Source organism: Cariama cristata, unplaced genomic scaffold (assembly GCF_000690535.1).
Source record: "Cariama cristata isolate BGI_N322 unplaced genomic scaffold, ASM69053v1 scaffold37154, whole genome shotgun sequence".
NCBI lineage: Eukaryota > Metazoa > Chordata > Aves > Cariamiformes > Cariamidae > Cariama > Cariama cristata.
In genome coordinates, this window is record NW_009615362.1 from 1 (window position 1) to 25,042 (window position 25,042).

Below are 25,042 nucleotides of genomic sequence, written 5' to 3' on the forward strand. Positions count from 1 at the left end.
GGGCTCCGGCGCGGAGCAGGGCACCGGGGGGGCAGCCGTGAGATGAGGGCGGGAGCGTGAGCGTGAGGAGGGCACGAGGTGGCGGGGCGAGCAGGCTGCCCTGCTGCGAGGGGGCTGCTGGGTGCGAAACGCAACGGCCTCGGGTGAGGCCTGACGTCCGCAGGAGTCCGCGGTTTTCAGGCAGATCCTGTAAACAGTCAACGTCTACTTGCATGCTTTTGGGGACTTCTGAAAACTTCCAGGTGTGAATCTGGACCCCTACTAGGCAACATAAGCCGATGGTAATAGGCTTTTTATTATTCCCCAAGTTTGTTTTAACTGTCTCATTTAAATGAAGCCCTTACAAACTCTTGGCATAGCTGAGAGGGTGGTAAACAGTGGCATGTGGGCAAAATGAATGGTGTCATTGAGGGAAAGAAAGCCCTGTAGGCGAGCTTTGAGACATAAAAATCTAATGTGTTATCTTTTTCAGAGAGATCTCAGATCATTGCAGCACAAGTTAGTTCTTTTTTGAAATAGTAGACTTCTGATAGGACAGTTGTTGTGAAACTACTTGTATGCATCCTGATAAATGTACTTCATAACTAGAATTCAGAGCAGTGAAATTTCAGTACTTGCTTCAATATGTATTTGTATAATCCCTAACTGTGCTAGAAACAAGAGACAACTCTAGTTAAATATTTTGATTGCAGGCCCCAACACACTTGCTGAGCATTTTCAAATAATGATGTTTGCTACCAGTATCCACTTCAAGCTTGCTGATTATTTTATATTTTGTTAGAGTTTATCCAAAAGAACTTTCCCTAAATGATTGTTTATAGTTAGCTTTTCAGATATGATTCATGAAACAAATTGGATTGCCATTCACAAAAAGCTCAATTCAGAAGACTAGATGAAAGCCTTTAGAAAGGAGCTGTATGTGAGGAACAATTGACCTCTTAGGAAAACCCATTTCTCTAGCATGTTGCTCCAGATTTTTTTTCATGATTTAAGGCTGTAATATTTTGGAAGCTGCAATCAGGAAATTTAATGGCTTAGGCTTGTATTCAGACTCTTACAAACTGTCTTTCTTTGTAGCGTATGATAAACCTCGCGGAGTTGACCCCTTACATCCTGTGTTCCATCTGCAAAGGTTACTTTATTGATGCTACAACTATTACAGAATGTCTGCACACTTGTAAGTATCAGTATTGTCATTCAAAGAGTTTAGTTGCAGATTCAAACAAAAATCAGCTGTTGAGATGCTCTGGCTTCACAAAGATAAATTCTCTGTTTGCAGTGAATGTGTGTTGTGTTTATTCTGTTCCTTAAGGAAAATATATTTGTGGATATTTTAAGCATCAGCAAATCGTGAAATCAATCAGTTGCAAAGTCAGCTTGATTTCCCAGGTTAAGAGGGAAGAAGATGTAGGAAAAGATAAAGCCCAAGGAAGACAAAAATAGAGCTACTATATACTTTTTTTTTTGAAAGTAGGCTCTAGGAATTTGAGTATATAACTGAGAAAAGACAGTTGAGTGACTCTGCTCATAATGGACTAGAGAGTTTCCTAAACTGATGTTGATATAAGCTCGTAAATTCACAAAACTCAGTAAGTGACTGTGTGGAAGTTCCAGTTCAGATACAGAAAGAGTTGTAAGCACCCATGGAACAGTTAGTCTATAATCTGATGAATAGAAATAGATGGATAATAAACAACTGGTTTCAATGCCTTGTCTTATTATTTTTCCCCTCAGTCCTTGTGTTGTATTAACAGTTTTTCTGTTGCTAACAGAACTATTTTCTCTCAAAGCTAATAAAACTCTTTCTGTGAAGCTGTTTCAGTGACACCCAGGGCTTCTTAGTCCTTCCAACCACTAACACTATATAGAAGGAAAACTCTTTTTCTTTTTTTATTCTCCCCTCCTTTTTTTTTTTTTTTCCTTTCCTTTTATGGGACACTGCTTACTAGTTTGATATGTACCATGTAATATTCAGTGCTGTTTGTAATTTAGGAAAATGCACGGTTGTTAGTAAGGACAGCATAATGTGCAACTGTGGTGGTCTCTTAGAAGTTTCCTGGTAAATGGTGTGGAAAAGTTTGATGTGTTCAGGCTGATATGGAACTGATTCAATAGTTAGTAGGTTATTTATTCTAGACATTTCCACTCATTAGCTTTCCTTCCAAATTTTTAAAGTACGCATAAAACACAATGAAAATGGCAGAATTATAATTTCTTGCTTTGGTTCTTCTACAGACACTGTCTGTAGGGTGCTTTTCAGCAAACCTTTTGTCTGCAGCAGTCTCTACTCATGTTCTGGGTAACACAATTACAACATTGAATACCTACCTTTGCATCAGTTGGATTAGGATTATTCATAGGAATAATCCTAACTGAATATTCAGGAGTATTTTATCCTGTACAGGCAGAGAGCTGCTGTTTACTTGAATTTGAAAGTTGAACGACTTCTTTCATTTTGTCTCTGACAAATTTTATTTGAGAGGTTTGGGTGTAATTGCTCCTCTTACTTAAACAGATGGTATTGTATAATGGACATGTGACTTCTATGGGTTTTCTTTTCTTTACAGTTTGTAAAAGCTGCATAGTGAGACACTTCTACTATAGCAACAGATGTCCAAAATGCAATATTGTTGTACATCAGACACAGCCTCTTTATAATATCAGGTAATAAGTTAATGCCATTTTTATAGGTATAATTTTTTTCAATTCGCTGCTTGCTTTTAAATGTTTTGTTTTACAGACTTGTAGTGCTTTCCTATTTCAAATGAAGGAACAGTTACAAGAAACAGATTGTGTTCTTTGTTTACATAAGTTTTATCTCAATGGTGAAGTTAAAAATACTCAATTTCTTGTTTCATCTAGTTTGTAACCCTTTCTAGGGTTTGTTACCTCCCCACCCTGCGTATTTTTATGCCTTTGCTCAGTGTTACAGGTGATATGAGTTCTTAACTATTTGCTTTGATTTCCTTTTAGACAAAGCTTTGTTGGTGTGGTATACTTATTAACTTTTGAGTTTTAGTTTCTTGAACTGTTCATGAATTCTTGAAGGGTGATGCTTTTAACTTTACATGGCTGCTTCTGTTGGAGCTCTGGTGTCAGGACACGAATTTAGAGAGATCGGGAGTTGCTGCTCTGTCACTCTTCTCTTTATGTACATCTCATTTCAACCATGTATTTGGCATCTCTGTTACAATTTAGTGAAAACTATTCTGTATTGCACCAAAGATGCTTGCTTATTTTTTTTTTTTCTCTAATAGACTGGACCGGCAACTACAAGACATAGTCTACAAATTAGTTGTCAATTTGGAAGAAAGTAAGTCCCTTTCTTTATTTTATTACCATCTAGAGATTGAAAAGACTGAACAGAAAACAGTAATTCAAAGCCCCATTTCTACTCTGGGCTCTTTAAAATAGTTTTATAAAATTTGGTTATAAATCTTAATGAATTCGTTGTGACAGCCTGCATCTTTCTGGCTGCTAAATGCTATTATGGATAGCAGTATGTACCCCATCTCATGAAACACAGGTGTCACTGTATCCAGATAATATTTCATAGTTATGCCTCATATTTTTGTGGAAGTACAGAAAATACCATGCCATCTAATAAGTTCATTTGACTTAGTTGAAAAAAAGTTGCTAATACTGATTCTTTCAAAAGCTTTCATTTTTTTCCTTACTGCCACATTTATTATTCTGATTTTTAGATGTGTTCACTGTTTCATGTCAATTACCTTGAACTTTGGGAGCCATTGAATCTGCACAGTCCGCCTGGGTGGACTGAGTGAAATATACACATCTAGTAGGTATATATGGACTATAGATGGTATGAAAATAGTCATGACAACCTGAAGGATACTAGGTTTTTCAGCTATTTTGGTATGATTTATGGCCAGTTTCTCTAATTTCTTCCCAGTTTTCACTAACAAACTTGTAGTCTGGGTATCTTAAGTGTCCCAGCCTCATATGGAATAGTAGTGATGGTGAAGGTGTGTAGGAACTTGGAAAGTTTTTACTGCTCTGACCATTGGAAACAATATGGATATTCTCAGCATCTGAAATAACATTCCAATCTGTTCTGTATTGTGGGGTTTTTTTCAGGAGAGAAAAAACAAATGCATGACTTCTATAAAGAGAGAGGATTAGAAGTGCCCAAACCAGGTGAGCTGTAATCCCTTTAGAGGACACTGTTAAGGGAATATTTACTATACCATTTATTCCTAAAGGCTTTCCTTGAAATATTAGCTCACAACTGAAGAAGGTATATAGTATTGGAAATATGGGATTCTTGGTTACTATAACTTGTCTCAGGTTACAAAAACAGATGGAACTGGCAGCACTTAAACCCAGATCGTGGTTGGATTTTTTAAACATTATATTTTGCCTACAACCAGGAAATTTATGTAAAATGTGTGTTAATTTTATTTTCTGTCCCTTAATAAATAGTAGATGTTACAAAGGAGTAAGAATAAGAACTTCAAAGTCTGTTGACACATGAGGGATTATTCCAATTATTTTTTATCTTACTATCAAATAAACAGTTCTTTGGAGAAGTGCCATGCTGAAAGCTAATAAAAGCCTGGTTCAGATACACAGCATGAAATGTATAAAGAGCTGATTTAGTCATTAAAAAAACATAAGAATGAATTGCATGGACTGTTTTTACTTATGAGCTTATTTGGTTTGCTTGATGCATGTTAGCGTCTTTTGCTGCTTTTATTTCAAGTTGTGTTCGCATTTTGACTATTTGAATATTTTAGCTGTCCCACAGCCAGTTCCAGTGAGCAGAGGAAGACCTCGAAAAGTTCTAGGCTCCGTATTCCGGATCCCACCAGAACTTGACATCTCCATACTTCTGGAATTCATTGGGTGAGTTGTGGGTAAATGTAAGAGCAAGTGGTTCATGTGAGGGTGCTGCTTGTGTGTGTTGGACTGTTAACTGACTCTTAGTTTTCATTGAATGTGCATTTCCTCCATCTCAAATGGCAATGGGGAGCTGGTTTTAACTTACGGTACAATAGTGACAGCCAACTATGTGTAGCTAGATGATGCAGATAATTAGAAGTGTAAGGTGCCTTCCTTTGAAAATAGCTTCCTAAAGTGTAATTTTAAAACTTAGGTGCGTTTATTTTATTTTTAAGAGAGTAGTGTATTCTCAGTAAACTGAATGATGAAATACCTGTCTCATGCTTCCTTGATACCTGTAGGTGGCAGAACCATTACTCCTGACTACACTAGGACTTGCTCATGTAACTTGGGGGCTGCATCTGCAACCTGGGGAGCAAGAGTACTGTTCCTCTAAATGTTATAGGTGGTGGTAACAATGTGACCTACTATTAAGTTTGCCTGCCAGTTTCCCAGACTTTAATGAATTATACTGGAGCTTTTGTATGAGGAGTCACCTTTAGCCATGGATCGTGGTGGGGAAATCCAGCCCAAATGCTGGAGTTGTTTTCAGGAACACAAGAAGGAGAAATTGTATTGTTTTGGCCATATGTAGATTTATATGTTAGTGATTGAGAGAGGGTAATTGAGAAAGCTGTATCTACTCTGCTAGCACTACACAGTGCAGAACCTCAATTGGGGAGGCGAAGCAGCTTGACTCTCATGCAACTCTTACTCCTCTGCCCAGATTGTGCCTGCTTTTGGCCTGACTTTGTCTGAACAAAATGTTCAGAAAACTCCCAGTATGTAATCGTAGCAAAGTATTACAGAAATGATGTAAAATCAAGCACTTAAAAATAGGGAAATTCTAGCAGCAAAGCATACCATCTTGATTCAACCTCTCTCTTTGTAGGCATTATATGCTAGTCTTTTTGTATGTTATGTCCAGTGTCTCCACTGTGTCTCACTTTTCAGAGTACAGAACAAATTTCCTCTATTGGCGAATTTTGGTCAGTAGATGGTGGTGTGTGATTTTTTGGGGGTTTTGGCTTTATTTTTGTGTTGCCCATCACATGGCTTCATTATTTCTTTAGGTGGATGAGAAGTGGGACTGCAAGAAGAAAAGAGGTTTTAGAGCTAAACCTCTAGGGAACAATGCCTGACTGTGCTATAGAACGTCCTTGTGAATCCACATACCTGACTTAATTTCAGTGTTCATTTTCTTTATGCCTGACTTACAGAAGTGCTGAATGCTCACAAGCATGGCTGAAAGCAGTGGGAGCCATAACTGAAACTGTAGTATCAAGTGTTCTGCAGACAAATGCAATCTTGGATGTCCTAGTTGGGCACTTGCAGTTCCTGGTTACCTTTCAACACAGTTTGTCTCGGGTTCCTCTTTTTAAACAACATGTTATACTGCCATTCTGCTGAGTAGGATGATATGGAAATACATTTGTGTGTTGAAGAAATGAGACCAAGGAAATGAATGCTTTTGCATTAAGAGCAGGAGTGTCATAGGTAAAGCCAAGAGCCATGTGTTGAACAGGAGAGGAAAGCAAAGACATTGTATAACTGTTCAGCGTGTGACTATTGTGTATTGTACACTCAAAGTTTAATTTGAATTCAGTTTTTAATTGTACTTATAAAGGCTTTTTTTTTCCTTTAATAAATGTGGTATAAAACACGTGATGTAATTAGTACAGGGTCCCAGTGACCAGATGCTCAGACACGCTTTTTACCCCGTTGGGTGTATACAGACATAAGGTAAAAAGCTTTTACTAAAATCTCAGTAGAAAAGAGTAAATCTAATGCTATTTATTCTACATTTATGTTGGGTTAGGAATGTATATGCTGTTATTTTTTTGCCTTGGTTGTGACTGTGTCTCATGAATTTGCAGGATGCCCATTCTAGGACCTGTGGTGGGTACCAGCTGCTGCTGTGCTGGCCCGGCAGGTGGCAGAGGGACAATATAGAGTGAAGGGGTGTAGGAGCATGCTTTTATACCAACAGCCCCATTTTAGTCCAAGGATGTCCCTTTCACGTTGGAACACCTGGTGACTCTGCAGGAAAGCTTCCTTAGATTGTCTTGACTGCAGGATTAGATACAGTTTGAAATCATTGTAGTGGAAGTACTTTGGTTTAGATCTCCGCTGTGAAAGTTTCCTGTTTACTTCCCTTGCCTCCCGATTCTCAGCAGATATGTTTTTGTTTTTTCAAAGAAAGAGGAATATGTCAGGCAACTTAGACCTCAAAACTGGTAAATGTGTATCTGCCTGTCTGGGAAACAAGATGACTTTTGAATCTGCATTGTTGTATTTGGTTTTCTGGTAGTTTTATTTCAAGCTTCCATTCCAGTGTTGGCAGCAAAGCAGGTAACATTGTGCAAGTACCATCTGCACTCTGCGAAACTGTCCACTGTGATTTTGTTACTTATATGGAGGGAAGCACAAAATGTTTCTAACAAAAAAAAAAAAAAAAGATGATTACTTAACAGCGTCTACTTTGTATTTTGGTTTAGTGACTTTTTTAAGATTTGATCATCTTTTATACTTTATATGTTTAAAGGTTAATATGTTTTCCTATTCAAGGGTCAAAATAAAGCATTTATCTTGGTGATGAGAGATTAAAAAAGCATTTTAGATAAAGAAAACTTGGAATAGATTGGACCAGCCAGCAGAAATGGTTACTTTGAAAGTCTGACTGGCTATATTGTGTCTTTAGAGTATATTAGCTACTTGCCTGTGGCTATGGAACTGTATAAAAGAAAGCGGCAGCTGTAGTGGAAAAGCTTTTCTATGTTTGTTTCTTAGTAACTTTAAATTTCCTTTCAGTGGCACAATTTGATGATAGGTTTACTTAACTCTGTCTGATAGCTGGTACATATTTAGAGGTGGAGATACTCAGTTACAGTAACTTGAAGTGCCATGCTCATGTGTGGTCTGCACAAATATTACAAATAAGTTTGTTTGCTATATCAAATGGTCGGTAGAAGTATAGTCAATTTATAGTGGTATTTGATTTTTGCCCTCTCCAGTGCAATAAAATACTGCATTTTTTTTCCTCTCTCCTATGTACATACTTGCTAATGCAGTGCAAGAATAGTGAAATGTCATGAATTGGGCCTAATTAATTGAGAAATTTATACATTGCACTACAAGATGGAGGTGTGAAGTATAGATGCTTAGTAGATCACATGCTCAGACTGTGCAAATCAATGAACCTTTGTTGTAGCCAGCCGGGAATTTGGTCATTTGCCACCTTTGTGTGTATTTCACCTTCCAGAGAAACACCTGCTGCTTTTCTGAGTTCCTGGATAGCATTAGCTTTAATCCTGTGATATAAATAGTCTGGAGGGCAAACAACTGGCCCAGAAAGCCTCTTTGGTGGTTCTGTCAGCAATATCTTAGGTACTGTCTGTTAAAGTTCCAAATGTCAAGAATGATGAAGTACGGATATTTAAGCAGCTTTAATATTACAACCTACTCTTATGAAAGTGAATGTTATGTTGTGTTTAAAAATGTCCTTAGGCTGTGTTGGGTTTTTTCCGTTTTGTGTACACAAACCTTAAAGTCAAATAGCTGAATTCACAAGAAAAATGGAGTACCAAATAAAGGGCAGGAGAAAAAGATATATAAATTCAGTCTAATATTATTTCATGTATTAGGGTTTAATGAAAGGAAGAACCTGATTTGGAAAATAAGCTTGATATGCCAGACTACTAAATCAATAAGTCACTATTATAATTAGAGCTTGAGGGTGTTGTTAACTGTTAACCTTAGCAATATTGACTGCATGTACTCTTCTCTTGTTTTTCAGAGCTAATGAAGGCACAGGGAGTTTTAAGGTACAGATATGATTTGAAATTTTCTCCTATGATTTACTTCAGAAATATGGCTAACCTGAATGTATTTAATTTAGTTTGTTTTTCTTACACTGAGTGCAGCCTGAACTTTCATCAGCATAATAATAACCAACCTTGCATTACAGTGTACTTTCAAACCTGTTATTGTATAGCATCACAGAATAGGAAAAGAATGCTTCCGAGGCTATGTAATTAAAGTTTTGGTGGGAGAATGGGAATGATATTAATGAAATTTCACCTAGGTGATTCTAGCCTGTTATTCTTGTATCTCTCTCCAAAAGGTGCACTACTGTGGCTCTTATTGGAATCCTAAACAAAGGAGTAGACATTGTCTAAAATACTGTTTTTTGAAGAAGATTCTCTAATTGTATGGAAAGCTTGCATAGGTTATTCAGAGGTAGCCTGAGGTATAACAATGGTATAAGAAATTGCTATGTGCTTAAACTTACAACAAAAAAAATCTGCAAATTGTCTAGACTGCACAATACGCTTCCTTAGCCAGCAGAAAGCTTATTCTTTTCTCCATCTTTTCACTAACAGCATTTGTTGTCTGAAGGGTGGCTGTTCTGCTAAACAAGAAATAGCATTCTTGCTAAAGAATTTGGCTCTTCTTCCAATACAGATCTTTTTACTGAGCTGCTTCAGTACAAATTCATAGAGGGACTGCATATTGCTGCCTTCACAATTTTATACACTGTAGTTGGAGGTGCTCAGAATGTGTCATTCCACTATTGGCTAAACATTTAGAAAACAAGACTCTCTTCAGTGGCAAGAAGGAGATGTAATTTAAAATGATTCAGTATATGTTGCATTTAATCTTTCGTTGTATTGGAATTGTAAGACTCAAAAGATGTAATGGCACAGAATAATAGAATATAAGAGACACCTAACTGGTACAGTTAGCAGGAAAAATTTACTGTTGAAGAATTTGAGAAAAAAGCATGTTAGTAACTTAAATATGAATTATCCTGATTGTACCATTTTTACGAATTTCCTTCATGTTTTCAGCTGCGTTGATTTCTAATCAGTATATTTTCAGGCACAAATCTGAACTGTTAGATTTGATTGCAGTTATTCATACTATTTTTAATAGTAATTACATTTATTGTGGTGGCAGAGCTTAGGAGGCAATTTAAAACTTTCAAATACAGAAATAAGAATTTTCACAAACAGTTGAAATGTCAGTATAGTTTTCTTACACAAAATTAATCTATAGAAGGGGGCAATGTTCCTGAAAAGGTCTGCAGTCAATTTTCTTCATCTATTACACCCCTCTGCCTTCCCAGCACTTTTTCTTCTTTTTACCCGTACATTTCACACTATTTTTTTCATCTTCTTGCCCTTGTATCGCTTCCCATCCTTCCTGTCTCATATTTGCCCTCTGCTTTGTTTTTTATTGTGTTCATTTTGGGCCACATAAGAATGACTGTAGGGCAGTTCAACCATTTTATTAACTTACATGTTGTAATATTAAAATTTGTGTCAGACACTTCCTCTGAAACATGCCATTCCAGTGCAAGTAGTTTTGCCTTTTAAAAAAGATACTTCGCTCAAACAGCATTAGGGAGTGTTCGTGATTTAGGAAAGGGATGGGTTTGGGGGGCTGGGGGGTTTTGTTTGGTTTTTTTTCCCTTTTAAGCCATAAATGCTCCTACTCACTTTAACTCTAGTGTTCTGAGGATGTTGAAGATGAAAGGCTGACCGCCATTACTCACTGTGAATAGTTCTGTGCTACAAATAATCCTACTATCCATAGGCTAAAGCGCCACTCAGCTTGTGTGCATATTTAGACTTCTATATCATCTATGTGAGTTTTAAGAAATACCACATCTTTTAACTGGTATTTTCCTACAGCATTTTCAAATTCCTTGCTGTATGTTAACCGCCCACTTCACACTCTCTCTTCTTCCTTTCTATCCTTATTTTCTCCACTACATTTTATATCTTCATGGTTTTTTTTATTCCACTTTGACCAAGAGATTTACTCGTCAACCTTCCAAATACTTTTTCATATCCACTTCTTACAAAACATACCCTGATGCATTTATAGCATTGCTCTATCCTCAATTACTTGTTTATCTGTCTTATTTTTTCTGAACTAGATGTTGAACTTCATATATGAAGGGTTTTCAACCTTGTTTTTTTAAGTGGGGGTGAGGGGGAGAGAACAGGTTACAACGTCTGTGGCCATAAACTGCGATTTATACTTGCATAAATTCAGCATCATCAAGCTTGCAGCAGCTTGGTTCCCTAGATCAGGTCTGACTATCGTTTCTAGCTGTTGTACATGAATAAATCAAACTATTGTTCCAAAACCACAGTTATCATGGATACATATTTAAATTCATGATTGAATTCAAGGTTAGTCCATGACCCTCTGACTCTTCTTTCAAATTGAAAGAATATAATGAACCTGGATAGTAAATCACAGCTGTTCAGAAGTCAACATAAAAATCCAATTAATTGACACAAAAGGTAATCCATTTATCACACTGAATGCAGTCATCTGCTCTGCCTTTGTGCGTCTTCACTTAGCTGCCCATATCACCAGTCATCTGTTTAAAATTTTGTCTGCAGAAGAGAAACCCATTAAAATTTTTGAGACTAACGAAACAAATGTCTTGTCATTGCAGTCCTTGCTATGAAAGTATTTAGAAATGATACAAAAATATTTCAGACCAGTCTTGCCCTTGTGTTCTGCATAGTAGAATATTTTAATTGCTTCTGGAATTTCATGGACTATTAAACTGATTCCAGTGCAAGCCATAATACTTCTAGAAAGCTAAAGGACTTAAGCTCCTTGTATTATAAAATGACATGCTTTAATTATCTGAATCATGTTTGGTGCACAAGCCTGATTTGGGGAAAATAAGGAACCTTTAGGAAATAGTTCATGTGCTTCTGATGAGTAAATGCTTGTGGGGCAAGTTCTTAAAATGCTGTGTAATACTAATTTCTATGTGGAATTAATAGCAAATACCATTCTCCAGTACTTCAATAGTGAAATAGGACTGAAGTCAGTAGCCGGTTATTTTTAAATGTTGTTTTAAACAGCAGGAAGTTTGAACCTGAAGTCTTAATATGTATTTAGTCCTTTCCCTATGAGATAATCTGGAAGTAGGTCAGAGAAGGGTCCAAAAATTTAAGCTTTCTCCCTCTGTTATTAGGCTTTCACTGGGGTTTGGGGTTTACGAGCAGCGATGGCTGAAAATACACATTATCTTAAAAATCTTACATTTATTCTTTGCAGCCTTTGGAAAAGAAGTTTGTGCGTGTTTCAGGGGAGGCAACAATTGGACATGTGGAGAAATTCCTCAGAAGAAAAATGGATCTGGACCCTACTTGTCAGGTATGCAACTTGTAGTGGCACTTGCAAGTTACTGTGATCAATGTAATGCCTGTGCTTCAAACAGAACATTTCTGTTGTTTATTAGTCTAGAAGTAATGTTAGGGGGTTTTTGTTAATGCAATAAGGATTAAAAAATAAAAAACTTGAAATGTTGTGATCTGCAACATGTATAAATTTTTATTTAATTTACTTTATTATGTGTATAGAGTTTCTAAAGCGCCATGTAAGATTTCAGCAGATGAAATTCAAAAGCAAAAGATACTGCTGTTTCAAAGATAAAACTGAGTGTATACACAGGAAAGTGTGTGAGTGTGGGAGGATATGAAGGCAGAGATAGGTAGGAGCGAAATAACAGTAAAATGTAACTGAATGTTGGAGCAAACAAAGGCTAAGAAAGAATGATACTGTGGATGGATGTGTTGAAATGAAAGGTGTGAATGCAAATGTAGGCATGTGCCTGCAAATAATTCAAAGGAACAGAACATGGTACAAAATAATTTAACTTCATATTTCTCAACCATTTTGACAGGATTGCATGTCAAAACCGGTTTTCAGTTCTTCAATGTATTTCAGCCACCATTCGGTTGAGGAAGGTGCAGGAGTTACATAACGTGTAAATGATTCTTAAAGCGGTCAGTTATTGGTAAATCAAGCTGATACTGATGTGAATAGGGAAGTGATGGAAGTTAAGTGCTAGCTTTGGAGTTCAGGCTGTGTTTTCATACAGCAGTAACTGTGAGACAATACAGTATGACTGTGTGCCTCAGTAATGAGTATTTATTCATGCCACTTGCCTTTTCAGTGGTGACAAAGCAAATCAGATATAAATTATGCATCATTCTGAGGAAGTAATGTATTTTCATTTGCTGGTTTCCTCTCAGAGTCTCTGTAGCTTTCAGGTGATGGTGACTTGATATTCTGAACAAATAAAAGTATAATCAAAATGAGGCTAGAGAAACTTCTTGCATTAATTGAGTTGTTTATTTGAGGGGAAAGAAGGTTTTTCTAAGTAGTACATCAGAATCTCAGTTTTCACAAACACTGAGCATCTGTAGTGGAAACTGCAGTTACCCATCTTTCAAAATCAAGCTAGGCTTGTGTGTTGGATGTCTTCCAGATTTTGCAATTGTGAGATCATGTAATAGAGAGATACCTTGAGAATTTTTTTCCCTCATTGATTACTTTTTGCTTGGGCTTCACCAGATAGGATATGATCCACTGTTAGTGAGTAAATGTTACTATGTCTCAAAAGCTGATGATTTCATAGGCTTCCTTTCTCTAGATATTGCTTGATGCTGACCCAGTCACTTCTATCTTTGCTGGTATCCAGTTTGCCATTCTGGAGTAAGGCACAATCATTGGCTAGTTCTGATCTCTTGGCCTTTTCTGTGCAAGCCTTGCCTGTCTGGAGGAAATGTTAAATCTGCTTTCCTCTACAGTCAGATCCTTTGGCTGCTTTTTTTGCTCGTCTTAACAGATCTGCTCCCGTTTCTTTTCAGCAAGTATTTTTTTTGGTCACTGGAAACCTGTAGTTGATTTTCATGTTACAGATCACAACTGATTTCCTGAAAATATTCAGGATTATTTTTAAAAGATGAGGGAATTAGAGAAACAAAGTAATTTTCCTATCCTGATTGATCATTTCTTTGTTGTATGGGGACTTAAGATTGAAGGAGCCGTGTGTACCAAGCTGTCACCTTCTCATTGTAGTATGCAGAACTGAAGCTGATGGTTTGTTGGTAAACATGCAGAAAGCAAAATAGATGTCAGGTATGTCATTGAAGATTAATAAGCCTAATGAATCATGTCTTACTTCAGTTTCCCAGGATGGCTAATAAAACCGAAACTGTAAAACAAAATTAGGGACAACCTGTATATAAATTATCACAGGCAGAAGAATTTAGGGAAATAGGTTGTAAACCATATGTGCAAAGAATGTAAACGCAGAGGGTGCTTGGCTGCTTTTTTAGTTTGCTGTAGAAATCTGGAAGAGAGTTGAGGACTGGGGAAGCCTACAGGAAGTAAACCACTGCGAAGTATGTTATAGAAGAAATAGATACTAACTTAGGACTACAGACTTTTCTTTTTAATATTGCTACTTCTGTCTTGATTTCTAACTCTGCAGTTCTTCGTTACCTAAAATAATCAATTTTTATATAAAATGTAGTGAGTTTGGTGTGCTCACCTTGGCACTAGAGTCCAAGGACTAGATCCCCTTGGGAAGCTAGGAAATTTTTTTCAGCAATGCACATTTCAAGCACTATTGAGCTAAAATACACTGCATTCACAGTATTTTTCCCACATCTATCTACAGAAAACTTACTGCCACAGTGTTTCATTGTGCCTTACCTGGAACTTGAAAAGATTTGACTGTAGGGAGGGCAAAGAGTCTTTCTTCCTTTGTCTGCTCAGTATATCAATTGCATTCTTGGTTTCATTGTTGAAACTTCTAGTAGGGACGCTAGGTGTGGTTGTTTTGTGAATGCAATCAGTTCCTACTGAATATCAGCTTAGTTTGACAGTTTGCAAAAGTATTATTTGAGAATGTTTTACTTGTTCCCTGTTAGAGCTGATTCAGTGACCAAGTGATAGAAAGTATGTTACCCATTCTCCTGAACTACTGACTGTACTTGGACCTCTTTGACTTAATTTGTTCATGTGGAATATTAGCTTATATTTGCCCTTCTTCATTGACCTGCAGAAGTGAGTTGGATTGAGGCTAACGAAAATGTGAAATAAGCCATCTGAGTTGTGTGATAGGTAGTCTAAAAAGCAGTTTTGAAGCCACTGCCTTTGTTCTTTTTTCCTAGTCTGAGGACTCAAATTATTTTCAGATTTCTATATTTGTGTTTGCAAATGGATTACAATTCAAATTTCCTAGTTTATCTGAAAGGTTAAGACCTCATTTATTTTTATCTACCACTTGAGCTGACAGACTGTAGTTTACTCTTTTGGGTGCTTTGTTTTGATCTCTATGCTTTGGACAATGATTAGTTTTCTGTATGTGTTTATACATATCTGTAATTTCAAGGTCTCTTGAATATTCTTGCTGGAATTTGTTTTGGTGGGATTGTGAAAATAATTTTTGAGCAACTGGGATTGCTAGTAATAGCTGGGTAACATTTAATTTGAGCTAAATACAGGCTATTGTGTTTGGAATCCATTAGGTGCTTGGCTTCAACATCTGATGCACATCTGTATAGTTTGTGTTCTGCTGAAGAGTGGGGAGAAAATGAGAAGTTTTCTTTGAAATGTTACTTCCTTTGAGGTCATCCTGCAGCAGCATTATTCTTTCTTGCTATTCATTCTGTAAGGATGAAAGAGACTGCTGAAAGACTTGTGGCTCAGCTGGTCTGAATACATTAATGTAGCTTATGGAATAGAAATGCTCCATAATCAGATGTGCATTCCTCAAAGTGTGTGTGTGTGTAAACTGCAGCCTGGGGAAAGACTGGAAGAAAGTCTGTGCTCATACAGTGTAGTTGATGATGCAGTTTCTTTATGCCAGTCTTAAACCCTTGAATAGCAGTGTCTACTACCTTTGAAAAGTAAATAGCAGCTAGAGGAAATGGAAAGCTTTGCCAGCTTTTTGAGTAACTAGCCCAAATACTCATGTCAATCTCTAAAACTTTGTGTTTTCCTTGTCCTTCCCTGGATAGTATGGGTTGGCATAGAAACTACTGATCGAGGTCTACTGCTTTCTGGGCCAAATCCTGCTTTGGGATGAATCTTATGTGGGATGTCCCTTACGTGAAAGTTTTCCTTTTTTTTTAATCTGTCTTACACAATGAGTATTAATTTATAATTTTCTGTTATCGTGGCTTTTAGAGAAATAGCTGTAATAGCAAACACGCCACCTAAAGAATATAAATGGCGTAATGGAAAGGCTACTTTATTTTAAGAATTTTAACAGAAGTGACTGAGTATTCAGCAGCTACACCTTCATGTTTCATTGCAGCAAAAGGTCAAACTATATTTACTGCTGTCTCACCAGCTATCAGTACTAGCTGGCTTCAATTTTACCAGTCAGTTGAAATTGTAGTAAATTTATAGCACTTGTGTGGCTGGTGCCTCTTTTGTAATGGAATATATTAATTCCTGAATGGCACAAGGATTCCTCTGAGACACATTTTGCAACTCATTTTCAGGCTGATCTGGGATTTTTTTCATTGTATGTTTTATTCTCTTGTCCTTATAGAATGAATCCTAGCATAACAATTAGCAGGCAGGAATTCAGGCTTTGGTGCTGGACTGAGGAGATTAGGCATTTGGTATTCAGAGCACTCTAACAAGGTAAATGTTAAAAACTGCTCGATTTATTAGAAGACATTTGAAACTGGAGCAGCAGGATCAACAGTGGGATATTTTCAAACAAGCATTCTGATTCTGTTTTGAAAGATTGTCAGCAGTTGTCACTATGTTTGCATCCTATATTGGGCAAATAGATTTTCTGTTTCTGTAGAATATATAAAATTTGTATGTATATATGTTTCACTGGGAGCAGGATTGAGTTTTCAGTGCCTTATGGTATAAAAATTACAGAAGTAAGTTTATAAAGCAAAAGTAATTAAACTCCTATATCACTGGAAAGCAAAGCAGACATGTCTGTCTTCCTGTGGTAATAACTGTAGAGTCTAGAACGCATGGGAAACAGCAGAAATAACCGTAACCAGCTTTCAAAAAGAAAAATAAATTTATTTCTTTCAAGTTCTGCGTTAAATACATTAAATGTTGATGTTAAACATATACACGTGCGTGTGTGTATATATGGATCACTATCTAATCAGTACGTTACATCCAGATTAGTTTTTACTTACTGGTTTCCTCCTAGAACCTAAAAGTGGAAGTAATACTAAACGGTTTATATCTTCTGCCCATTAAGATTCAACCTAATGTGAACAGCATATTCTGCATGGGTCTTATACTATGCAGATGGTGAAGTGAAGTAAATTAGCCCTTTTTGAGCCTCTAAGGAATAGAATTCCTGTGCTCCTGATTCTCAGAACAACGCAATCTGCCAGCATGAGGCATAAATCTTCCTAAATCTTTTTATGAAGAACAAGAGAGAGATAGTGGGTCAGCATGCAGAAGAGCATAAATCCAGGGGAATTGAGTAGCTGAAGCACAGAGTGCATCCTATAGTGGAAAGTGGCCATATAAGAGAATACGTAATGATATTGCAGTATGCTCCTCAGCTACTGCAGTGGCAGAGCTTAGACGTTTTCCTTCCAGAGAGCTGTGGGACAGTTCATTGTCAATGCTCTTAACTTCAATTTCGTTATTGTAATTCGCAGATGAGAGCTCTCGCATTTCCATATCTAGAAATTGCTCATAAGGAAAATGTAACCAAGCTGCAGTTGAGAGAGAAACAGTGATGTGTTAGCTGCTCTAGTTTGGAATGTTAGAGACTGAATTTACACTATGCACAGTAAATTCATAGTAACTTTGTAAAGAAGCTTATTTTTCATAATAGTCAAGGCAAGGGATTCAGAATACCTTATTATGCTTTCCTTTTTCTCCCAAAATTACTGGTTTTGTGGGCAGTTACTTAACAAAAGTGCCTCCTCTGGAATTGCAGAGATCATTGACATAGTTTAGCTGCAGTAGAGAACATTGCTTAGAATTGCTGAGTATGCCCTTCACTTGCATCACAGAAGTATTGATTGCATTTTGAAGGAGGACTGTGTGATGTAATTGCTGACAGTGTCATACAGTGAGCTGTTTTTTTCTATAAAAGCACTTCTTCCAAATGGTCATATTAAGTAAACTCATTCATGTGTTTTCTCACTTAAGATAAGAATGAGGGTAGCAATGGCTCATTTTCTGTCAGTGGCACAAACAACTTGCCTTGTCTTGCAGCTGATGAATGACTGTGGATGTTTGTGGGATTGTTTTAATACAGGATATAAATTCCCATTAAATTAATCACAGCTATTGCTAAACAACTTTTTTCAGGAGGCACACCAAACTGGGAGTGAAACAATAAACTGTCCTCTCTGTTCCAGAAGTGAGCCTCAGATCAGGGGAGTGGAGTAAGAGGCATTAGGGCAGTGCAGTAATGCTGTGCATGCTAAATACATTTGGATAACAAAGGTAAAGATGGCTTTAGTGTCTAACATGCTAGAATTTAACTCTTCTAATCAAATTTAAAGGGCTTAGATACTGTTTTGCTAGTCCAAAGGTAGGTTGAACTTGACCATGTTTGTGTTCTTTCACAGGTGGACATAATATGTGGTGATCACCTGCTAGAACACTACCAGACACTGAGGGAAATTCGTCAAGCCATAGGAGAGACTGCAGTACAGGTATGTGTGGCAGCTGGGGCTTTGTTCCAGGTTTTCTATTTTAAAATAAAAGACTTCTTTCTTAAGCTATTGAGTAGCACCAACTTGTCTGAAGAAGTCATTTAGAAAATCTCTCCAGCTTATGCAAAATATTTTTTACATTGTAAATAGAGTTGAGAAGTATACCATGTGCTAAAAGTGTTCTCAATGGTTTGATGATGTTCTGGATATGAGGTTTTTGTGTGTGTTTGTTTTTCTATTCTGAAACAAGTTGCTATCTTATCAGTGATACATTATACCAGCCTTTCTTTCAGTTAACATTCCTTGTTTTCCTCCCTAGTGATTGCATCTCTGCAAGGAATCAAAGGACTGAAGCATCCTAAATAAGGCTAGCCTTGCGACTGAGTCAGGGGAATAAACTTGCTCATAGAAACACAAGCCAAAGATACAGAGCAATGAATGCAGTTAATATGCTTGATGCATATTATACCAGTCCTGGTCACAGCATGAGTGTATAGCCAACTGTTTCTCCTTGATAATTTACTGTCTTAAGTGCTGCTGGCTCTGCAAATAAGACAGCGTTTGGTTTTGGGTTTTTTTTTTTACTTCCTTAGGAATCTTTTCAAGCATCTTTATAACAGGAAGGGTCACACCATTTTAGAAGTGCAGCAAAAACACTGAAGTAGTCTGCCCAGTGCATAGTAAGATATAGATGTAAAATCGCAATGTGTGGTGAACTGTATATAATACAGTGGGAAGAAATAGGGTTTAGATTGCTTTCCAAATAAAATACCAATCTAAGCACATGGCAGAAGGGCTAAAATAGTAGCAAATGAAGTTCTCTTGACTTGTTAGTGCACACACATGCACAATCTTTTACATTTAAATTTCCCGCTGAGCCCTTTTCATGCTGCAAGAGGGCTTCTATGTTGAAGGCAAGAAGTGGAAAGCTGATTTCGATATATCTTGGATGTTGTGTCACCTGTACCTGATTTGAGTAACTAGGAGGGATCCCACAGTCAGGGCAGATGTACATAGCTCATGCTACTGTTGGCAGACATTAAAAACCTTTGAGGCTTATGGTGTGTACCTCAGTTTGCAGTCAAAGGGAATAAATGCCATACTTGGTGTTTTAGCTGTTTATATAATAGTATGAAGAAAAAATGAAAATGTAACCTAACCCGCTTTGGGGAAGCAGGAGATAGAAACTGGGAGGAAGCCAGCACTGGCTTCTAATGTAATGAGTTTATTGTAAGTAAATACAGCAATGAATACATAGTGATGGAAGTGCCCTCTACTAAAAGCTTCAGTAAATAGCAGGGGGATGATTTATTTCTCAGTCCAGGAGTATAGTGAAATGTACATGCTTTTAGACTTCATCTTAGCATGGAAGCTTTTGATATATGAAAAATGCTCTTGGGGAAGCACTTCAAGGAAAACTGCATGAGTTTAATTTCTTGTCAGAAATGGATCTGCCTAGTTGAAGTTTAGTGTCTTTCATTTCTTGTCAGAATTGGGTCTGCCTGATTGATGTTTAGGGGCTAAGAACCAGCCAGCAGCTCCACAAAAAGAACAACTGTCTTGGGATACATTCTCCAGTGATGTTTCATGTCTCATTGTTACAAAATCAGTATGCTAGTGATGAAGTCTTGCAAGGCTGCTCTATTGGGCAAACAAAACAGAAAAAGATCTTTGTTTTTTGTGAAGTCTTGTGCTTTCATAGTCACTTTTGCCAGGAAATTTGAAAGATCAGGTTCATCCTTATTTTTTCTTCATTTTGCTATAAAACCTCTTAGGATGCTAATTAGTTACAGTAGGAATATTGCAAATAAACCACAGTTGCTTCTTTCTTGATATTGAAATAATTCTGACATTTTCATGTTTTATAGTCTCACATCACATTATCTTTCAGAAATCAAGAGGATGCATTTCTAGGACTAAAATAAAACTTGGAAAATGTCTTTAGATAATTATCCAGAAAAATTAAAAAAAAAAAAGGCTAGATCAAGTCTAAAAATAGTAAGGGTTGTTTCTTTTTCACCAAGACCTGAAATTCAATGAAGGGCATGATTGTCCTGGCTTAGTGAGACTACAACTACAGAGGAACATTTGGTGGATTTTTACATTAAGCTCCAAGGACATCTTGTACCGTCATAACCTTCCAACCTTTCCAAACCAGTGTTAGAGCTTGGAATGCCCATAATAGCTCTCACTAGGATTCTGAAACACTCTTCAAAACTACCATTGTCATTTACCAGTGTCTGAAGTTCGTTGCATATGCTTCATGCTAAGAAAATGGCTTCAGTAGCTACTTATGCAATACCAAGTCATTTAAAGGAATAAACTTTGGGGTTTTTTATTTAGATGAATACAGTCACTGTTAGAGGAGAAAAATAACTGCTCTTCTGCATTGCATTTTTCACTTGCAAGTTCATTCATGTCAGCAGTTACTCTTTTTGCTGAGAAAACTGATTTTAAAAATGCAGGTAAGTTTCTCTTTGCCGAAGACATTAATTTTAACATGCATTCTTTGGCAGCATTTACATTGGAAGTTTCTTCCAATGCAATGCAGCATAACATATGTTGTGTGTGATTTATTTTTCTGGACCATAATCACAGTGATTTTTTTTTTTTAGGGGCTTTTACTCTTCCTCAATGGTTCTTAAACACTCAAGACTGTTGTGTGAAGATTTTGGGTGTTGTTGGGTTTTTTTGTGCTGAGTAACAATTTGTAGTGATGCCTTAGAGCCCCAGTAAATTTAAGTCTCCTATAGGTGCAAGCTAGCAGGATTTTAGCTGTTCTGAATAACTATGTCCCTTCCCAACAAATGTGGGAAGATTGAGTGTGATTTGATGGTAAGATAAATATTCCTGATACTGGCCCCATAGTAACTTGTTTGGGTTGTTTTAATTGGAGTAAATAGCCAACTAATTTTAGTGTTTGAATGTAAACAATTAACATGCTAATTTCTGAGTAGTTGATAGAAGGCTAAAAAAATCGGGAATAGATCTTGTGTAATCTTGCAGATCTCAAGATATTTTAACATTTCTGAAATTGGACGGTTGATTGAATCTTTCTAATTAGCTGGAAATAGGATTTCTAGCTCTATTTAGGGCAAAACCAAAAAAATTGCTGCACAGATTTTATATAAAAAGAAGCAACTTTGCTTAATTTTTAAAACAGTGTAAAATTTGCAGTATTTACTGCAAGAGATCAAAGATACTGATAGAAATTTTTAAAAGGCTCAATTTTGTTACCAAGCATTGATGTCTGCCTGTAATTAAGACTTTGATCAAGTAGCTGAGGAAGGAAGCTTGTTATTAACTATATGGGAATATAAGTTCTTCCCTGTATTACCTTCATCCCCTCTGCTGCACAAATGCAACGTGATCCAAGCTGCTAGTTATTTTTGCTTGTCTGAAACTGACCTTCTCAGAGCTCTTCATCACTGATGGATATAATGAGCTCACACATGGGGAAAAGCTAAAAAGAGTAGTTTCCTTTATGTCCTTGGCCCTTGGCACAGAGGTCCTGCAGATTATCATGGTCTCTTTGTAACTCTCACCTTTTTGTAACCCAATGATACTGTATTTTTTTGGTCTCCTGAGCTAGGCAGTAAGAGCTGTGATCTAATTTAATTACTGGGACCCTCTAGCATACATTTGCACTGGAAGTGTTTTACTCTGCTGTGGGGATATTTGATTTGGAAAGAGGCACTTTTTTGTTGCTGCTGCTCTTACAACATCAAAAGGTGTGTATACTATGATGTTTCGGTCTGTCAGTTGCACTCTAAAGTTTATAGTTGGGTGTAATGGGTGGGATCCTTTCAGTTTTTTTAGGTCAGGTTCAGAAATGCATGGCAAAGAACACTGGAGAGTTTTGATTTTCTTTGGGCATGTCTGAGTTAGCCTGATCTGAGATTTGCAATAAGCAGTGCAAACTCATTCTCTGTTTGGATTTCCTTTTGAGAAGAGTATCTAAAGAAAGCAGCTGAACATATCTAGAAATGTGTAATACTTAAAAATTGAATATATACAGAGTAAGCAGTGCCAGTACTGGGTTGACTATCAGCTTCTCTTTGTACAGAAGGAATTGCAGTGGGTTTGCTACACAGTCATCCACGTGATGCTAGGCGCTGAGTAAGTGAGTTAAAGCTCCCGTCTCCTCCTGTATACTCTTAGGAGTTAGCAATGGATTTCTGGTTAGTAACAGGATGAAAAGATGAAGGAAAGTTGGTGAGCTGGCACTAGTAACACAGGAATAAAATAGGGTTTTTTCATTCCTGTCTGTTGAAGCTAAGGTTGACTGGCGTCTCTCTACGCTAGGCCCTCATTTGTCATTGTAAGCGTCGTTTAAATGAAAGTGAAGCTGCATGAGACTCATGGAGCACATTTACTGTTGCTCTGAAGCTGTTTGTATCGCCTGTAGCTGTAGAGTTAGGGAACATGTATATTTGCTGTAGCCTGAACGTAATCTCTTCTGTAGGTGTTTTAATGTGCTATCTTTCTTTTCCAAAATGACCCTTCTAGTTGGTTTAGATGGGTCTTATAAAAGAATACTTTGATCCACTTTTTTCAGTGCCTGCATTTTAATCCCTTTTTTCGGATCTTCAGTCTTGATCTTATGACTGACATCACAATGTCCAGTGATTTGGACTTCATTTCCCTTAGACTTGACTTGTCAATCCCAGAAGTTTGTAGATTTAAAAGTGACAAACCAAGTTCATAGAAGAAAAGTCATCAGAAGACACTGGATACAAAGCTACTTTGACTTAGGGCTCAGGAACTTCCTGAGAAAGGTTTTTGAAATTGGAAAATTATGTAGGGAGGTAGCATACTTGCCCTTTTCATGTATTTTTATCTAGACTTTCACCACGGCGCTAGGTAGCCCTTTGGTCTGTCCTGGTATGGCCGTTCTTAGGACCTTAGTTTTTTTTAATTGGCTCCTTTTTTGGTGCCCTCTTCCTGAGGTAGAATATTAATTTCCTCTTTAAGTGAATTACAAAGTCTGTAGCCAGAAGCAGAGTTTCGGGTCTTACTAAATAACCATGTAGGTGAAATTGATCAAAGTATTGCTGTTGCAGATCTGTTCTCCTTTGTTAGGAATCTGTTTGTTTTCTTTCACCATCACATCTGAAAACTCCAATAGCTCTTCCACTTTCTTTTTCTCTTGAAAATAACATACTGCACTTCCTCCCCCCTCCCCGCCCCGAACAGTAGCTTTTTTTCCAGTGGCACCATTTAGCTGCCAAAGTTAAAGAAACTAATGGTAGAAGAGAGAGTAAAATAATTATACACAGCAGCAATTAGGGTTGTGGCACTAGAGGCAAAACATTTTTTTTCTAGTAAGAGGTCATCTTCCAGACAGAACATAGGGGTGTTGATAGGCACCATCTGAAAAGAATTCCTAAGGGAAGAAAAAGAGCATGTCATGGAGGTGTAGAAAAGCATGTTCTGTCCTCTTGAGTCTTTTTGAGATCAATTTCTTAATCTTAAATTTCCTCGAATGCAAAATGGCTGAGGGATTTTTTTTCTTTATGAGTAATTGAGGCTACACCAACCAGTCAAAAGCTTTTTTACATAGATAACAAATTATTGTTTAAAAAAATATATATATTCTTCCAAAACACTGTGTTTAGACTAATATAATACTTTCTGCTGTTACTGTATTATAATACAGAACCTGTAAAGTGGTGACAGTCTTGTTACTATTTCTTTTTTTGTAATTAACTTTTTAATTAAAGATATTTTTTTTAATGTGCTGGTATGCCCCCTCACACAGAACTGTGCAACTTCTCTGGAACGTTCATTATCGTACATCCTGGATGTTAATAGACAAAAACATCAGAAGCAAAATATGGTAGAAGTTCTAACATGTCAGTTGTGATTAATGTAGTTCTCTTTTCAAAAGAGAGCTATTATTAAAGCCTGTCCATGTAAATGGGTCTGATGCAACAAGTCAGATTCCCAGTGGATCAATGGTGGAAGCAGACTTAAGTGCTAGACCTTGCACCAGCCATGTGTGAATTAAGTGACATAAATAAGACTAATGAGTCGGGAAGTGTCCCGTTTCACAGGTGAAAGGTAGTTTTTTTATTATGTGGAGCAGTCTCATAAGAGGAGAAATGTGAATTAATAATCTAATAGATTATTTATTTTTATCCCTTGTATTTATTACTTAACATGTAGTAGTAGTCGTCTGGGCTCTTCCAGTACAGCTTTTGACAGCACCTTCTAGAACTACTTAAATCGATTACGTTTTTTTTCTGCCTACAGTAGCATGTGGAAAGCAGCATGAGTTGTAAACGAGAGCCTATTGTATGAAGATGAGATAATTCCATTGTAACTTTAAAATAAAAACAAAATACCAGATTTTACTTTTTTATTAACACCCTACTCCATCTCAAAGAGGAGAGGGGAATATAATTGATTTGTCTTGATATTTCAAAACTTAAATTCGCCATACGGAAGAGACATGGTATAAAATAGTGGGTGAGACTGAAGCTGAGGTTCTGCCATGCAGTGATTGTCATACCAGGCAGTGGCGGAAGTGCCTTATGGAGAAGGTGAAGTGGCACGTTGATACAGTTTCTTTCTCTTCTCTATAGGATGGTTTACTTGTACTGCACTATGGCCTGGTGGTATCTCCTCTAACTGTAACTTAA

General features: G+C 37.1%; 1 protein-coding gene across 1 annotated transcript; it reads left to right on the top strand.

Moving 5' to 3' along the window:
* Positions 1 to 1,077: 1,077 nt before the first annotated feature.
* On the top strand, positions 1,078 to 25,042 carry PCGF6 (polycomb group ring finger 6; the record flags this gene model as incomplete). Its single annotated transcript, XM_009699766.1, has 9 exons — positions 1,078 to 1,177; positions 2,568 to 2,664; positions 3,258 to 3,313; positions 4,099 to 4,158; positions 4,758 to 4,866; positions 8,699 to 8,726; positions 11,995 to 12,093; positions 18,312 to 18,398; positions 24,986 to 25,042. Coding segments are annotated over 9 exons (693 nt in total), but the record flags the coding sequence as incomplete, so codon positions are not given.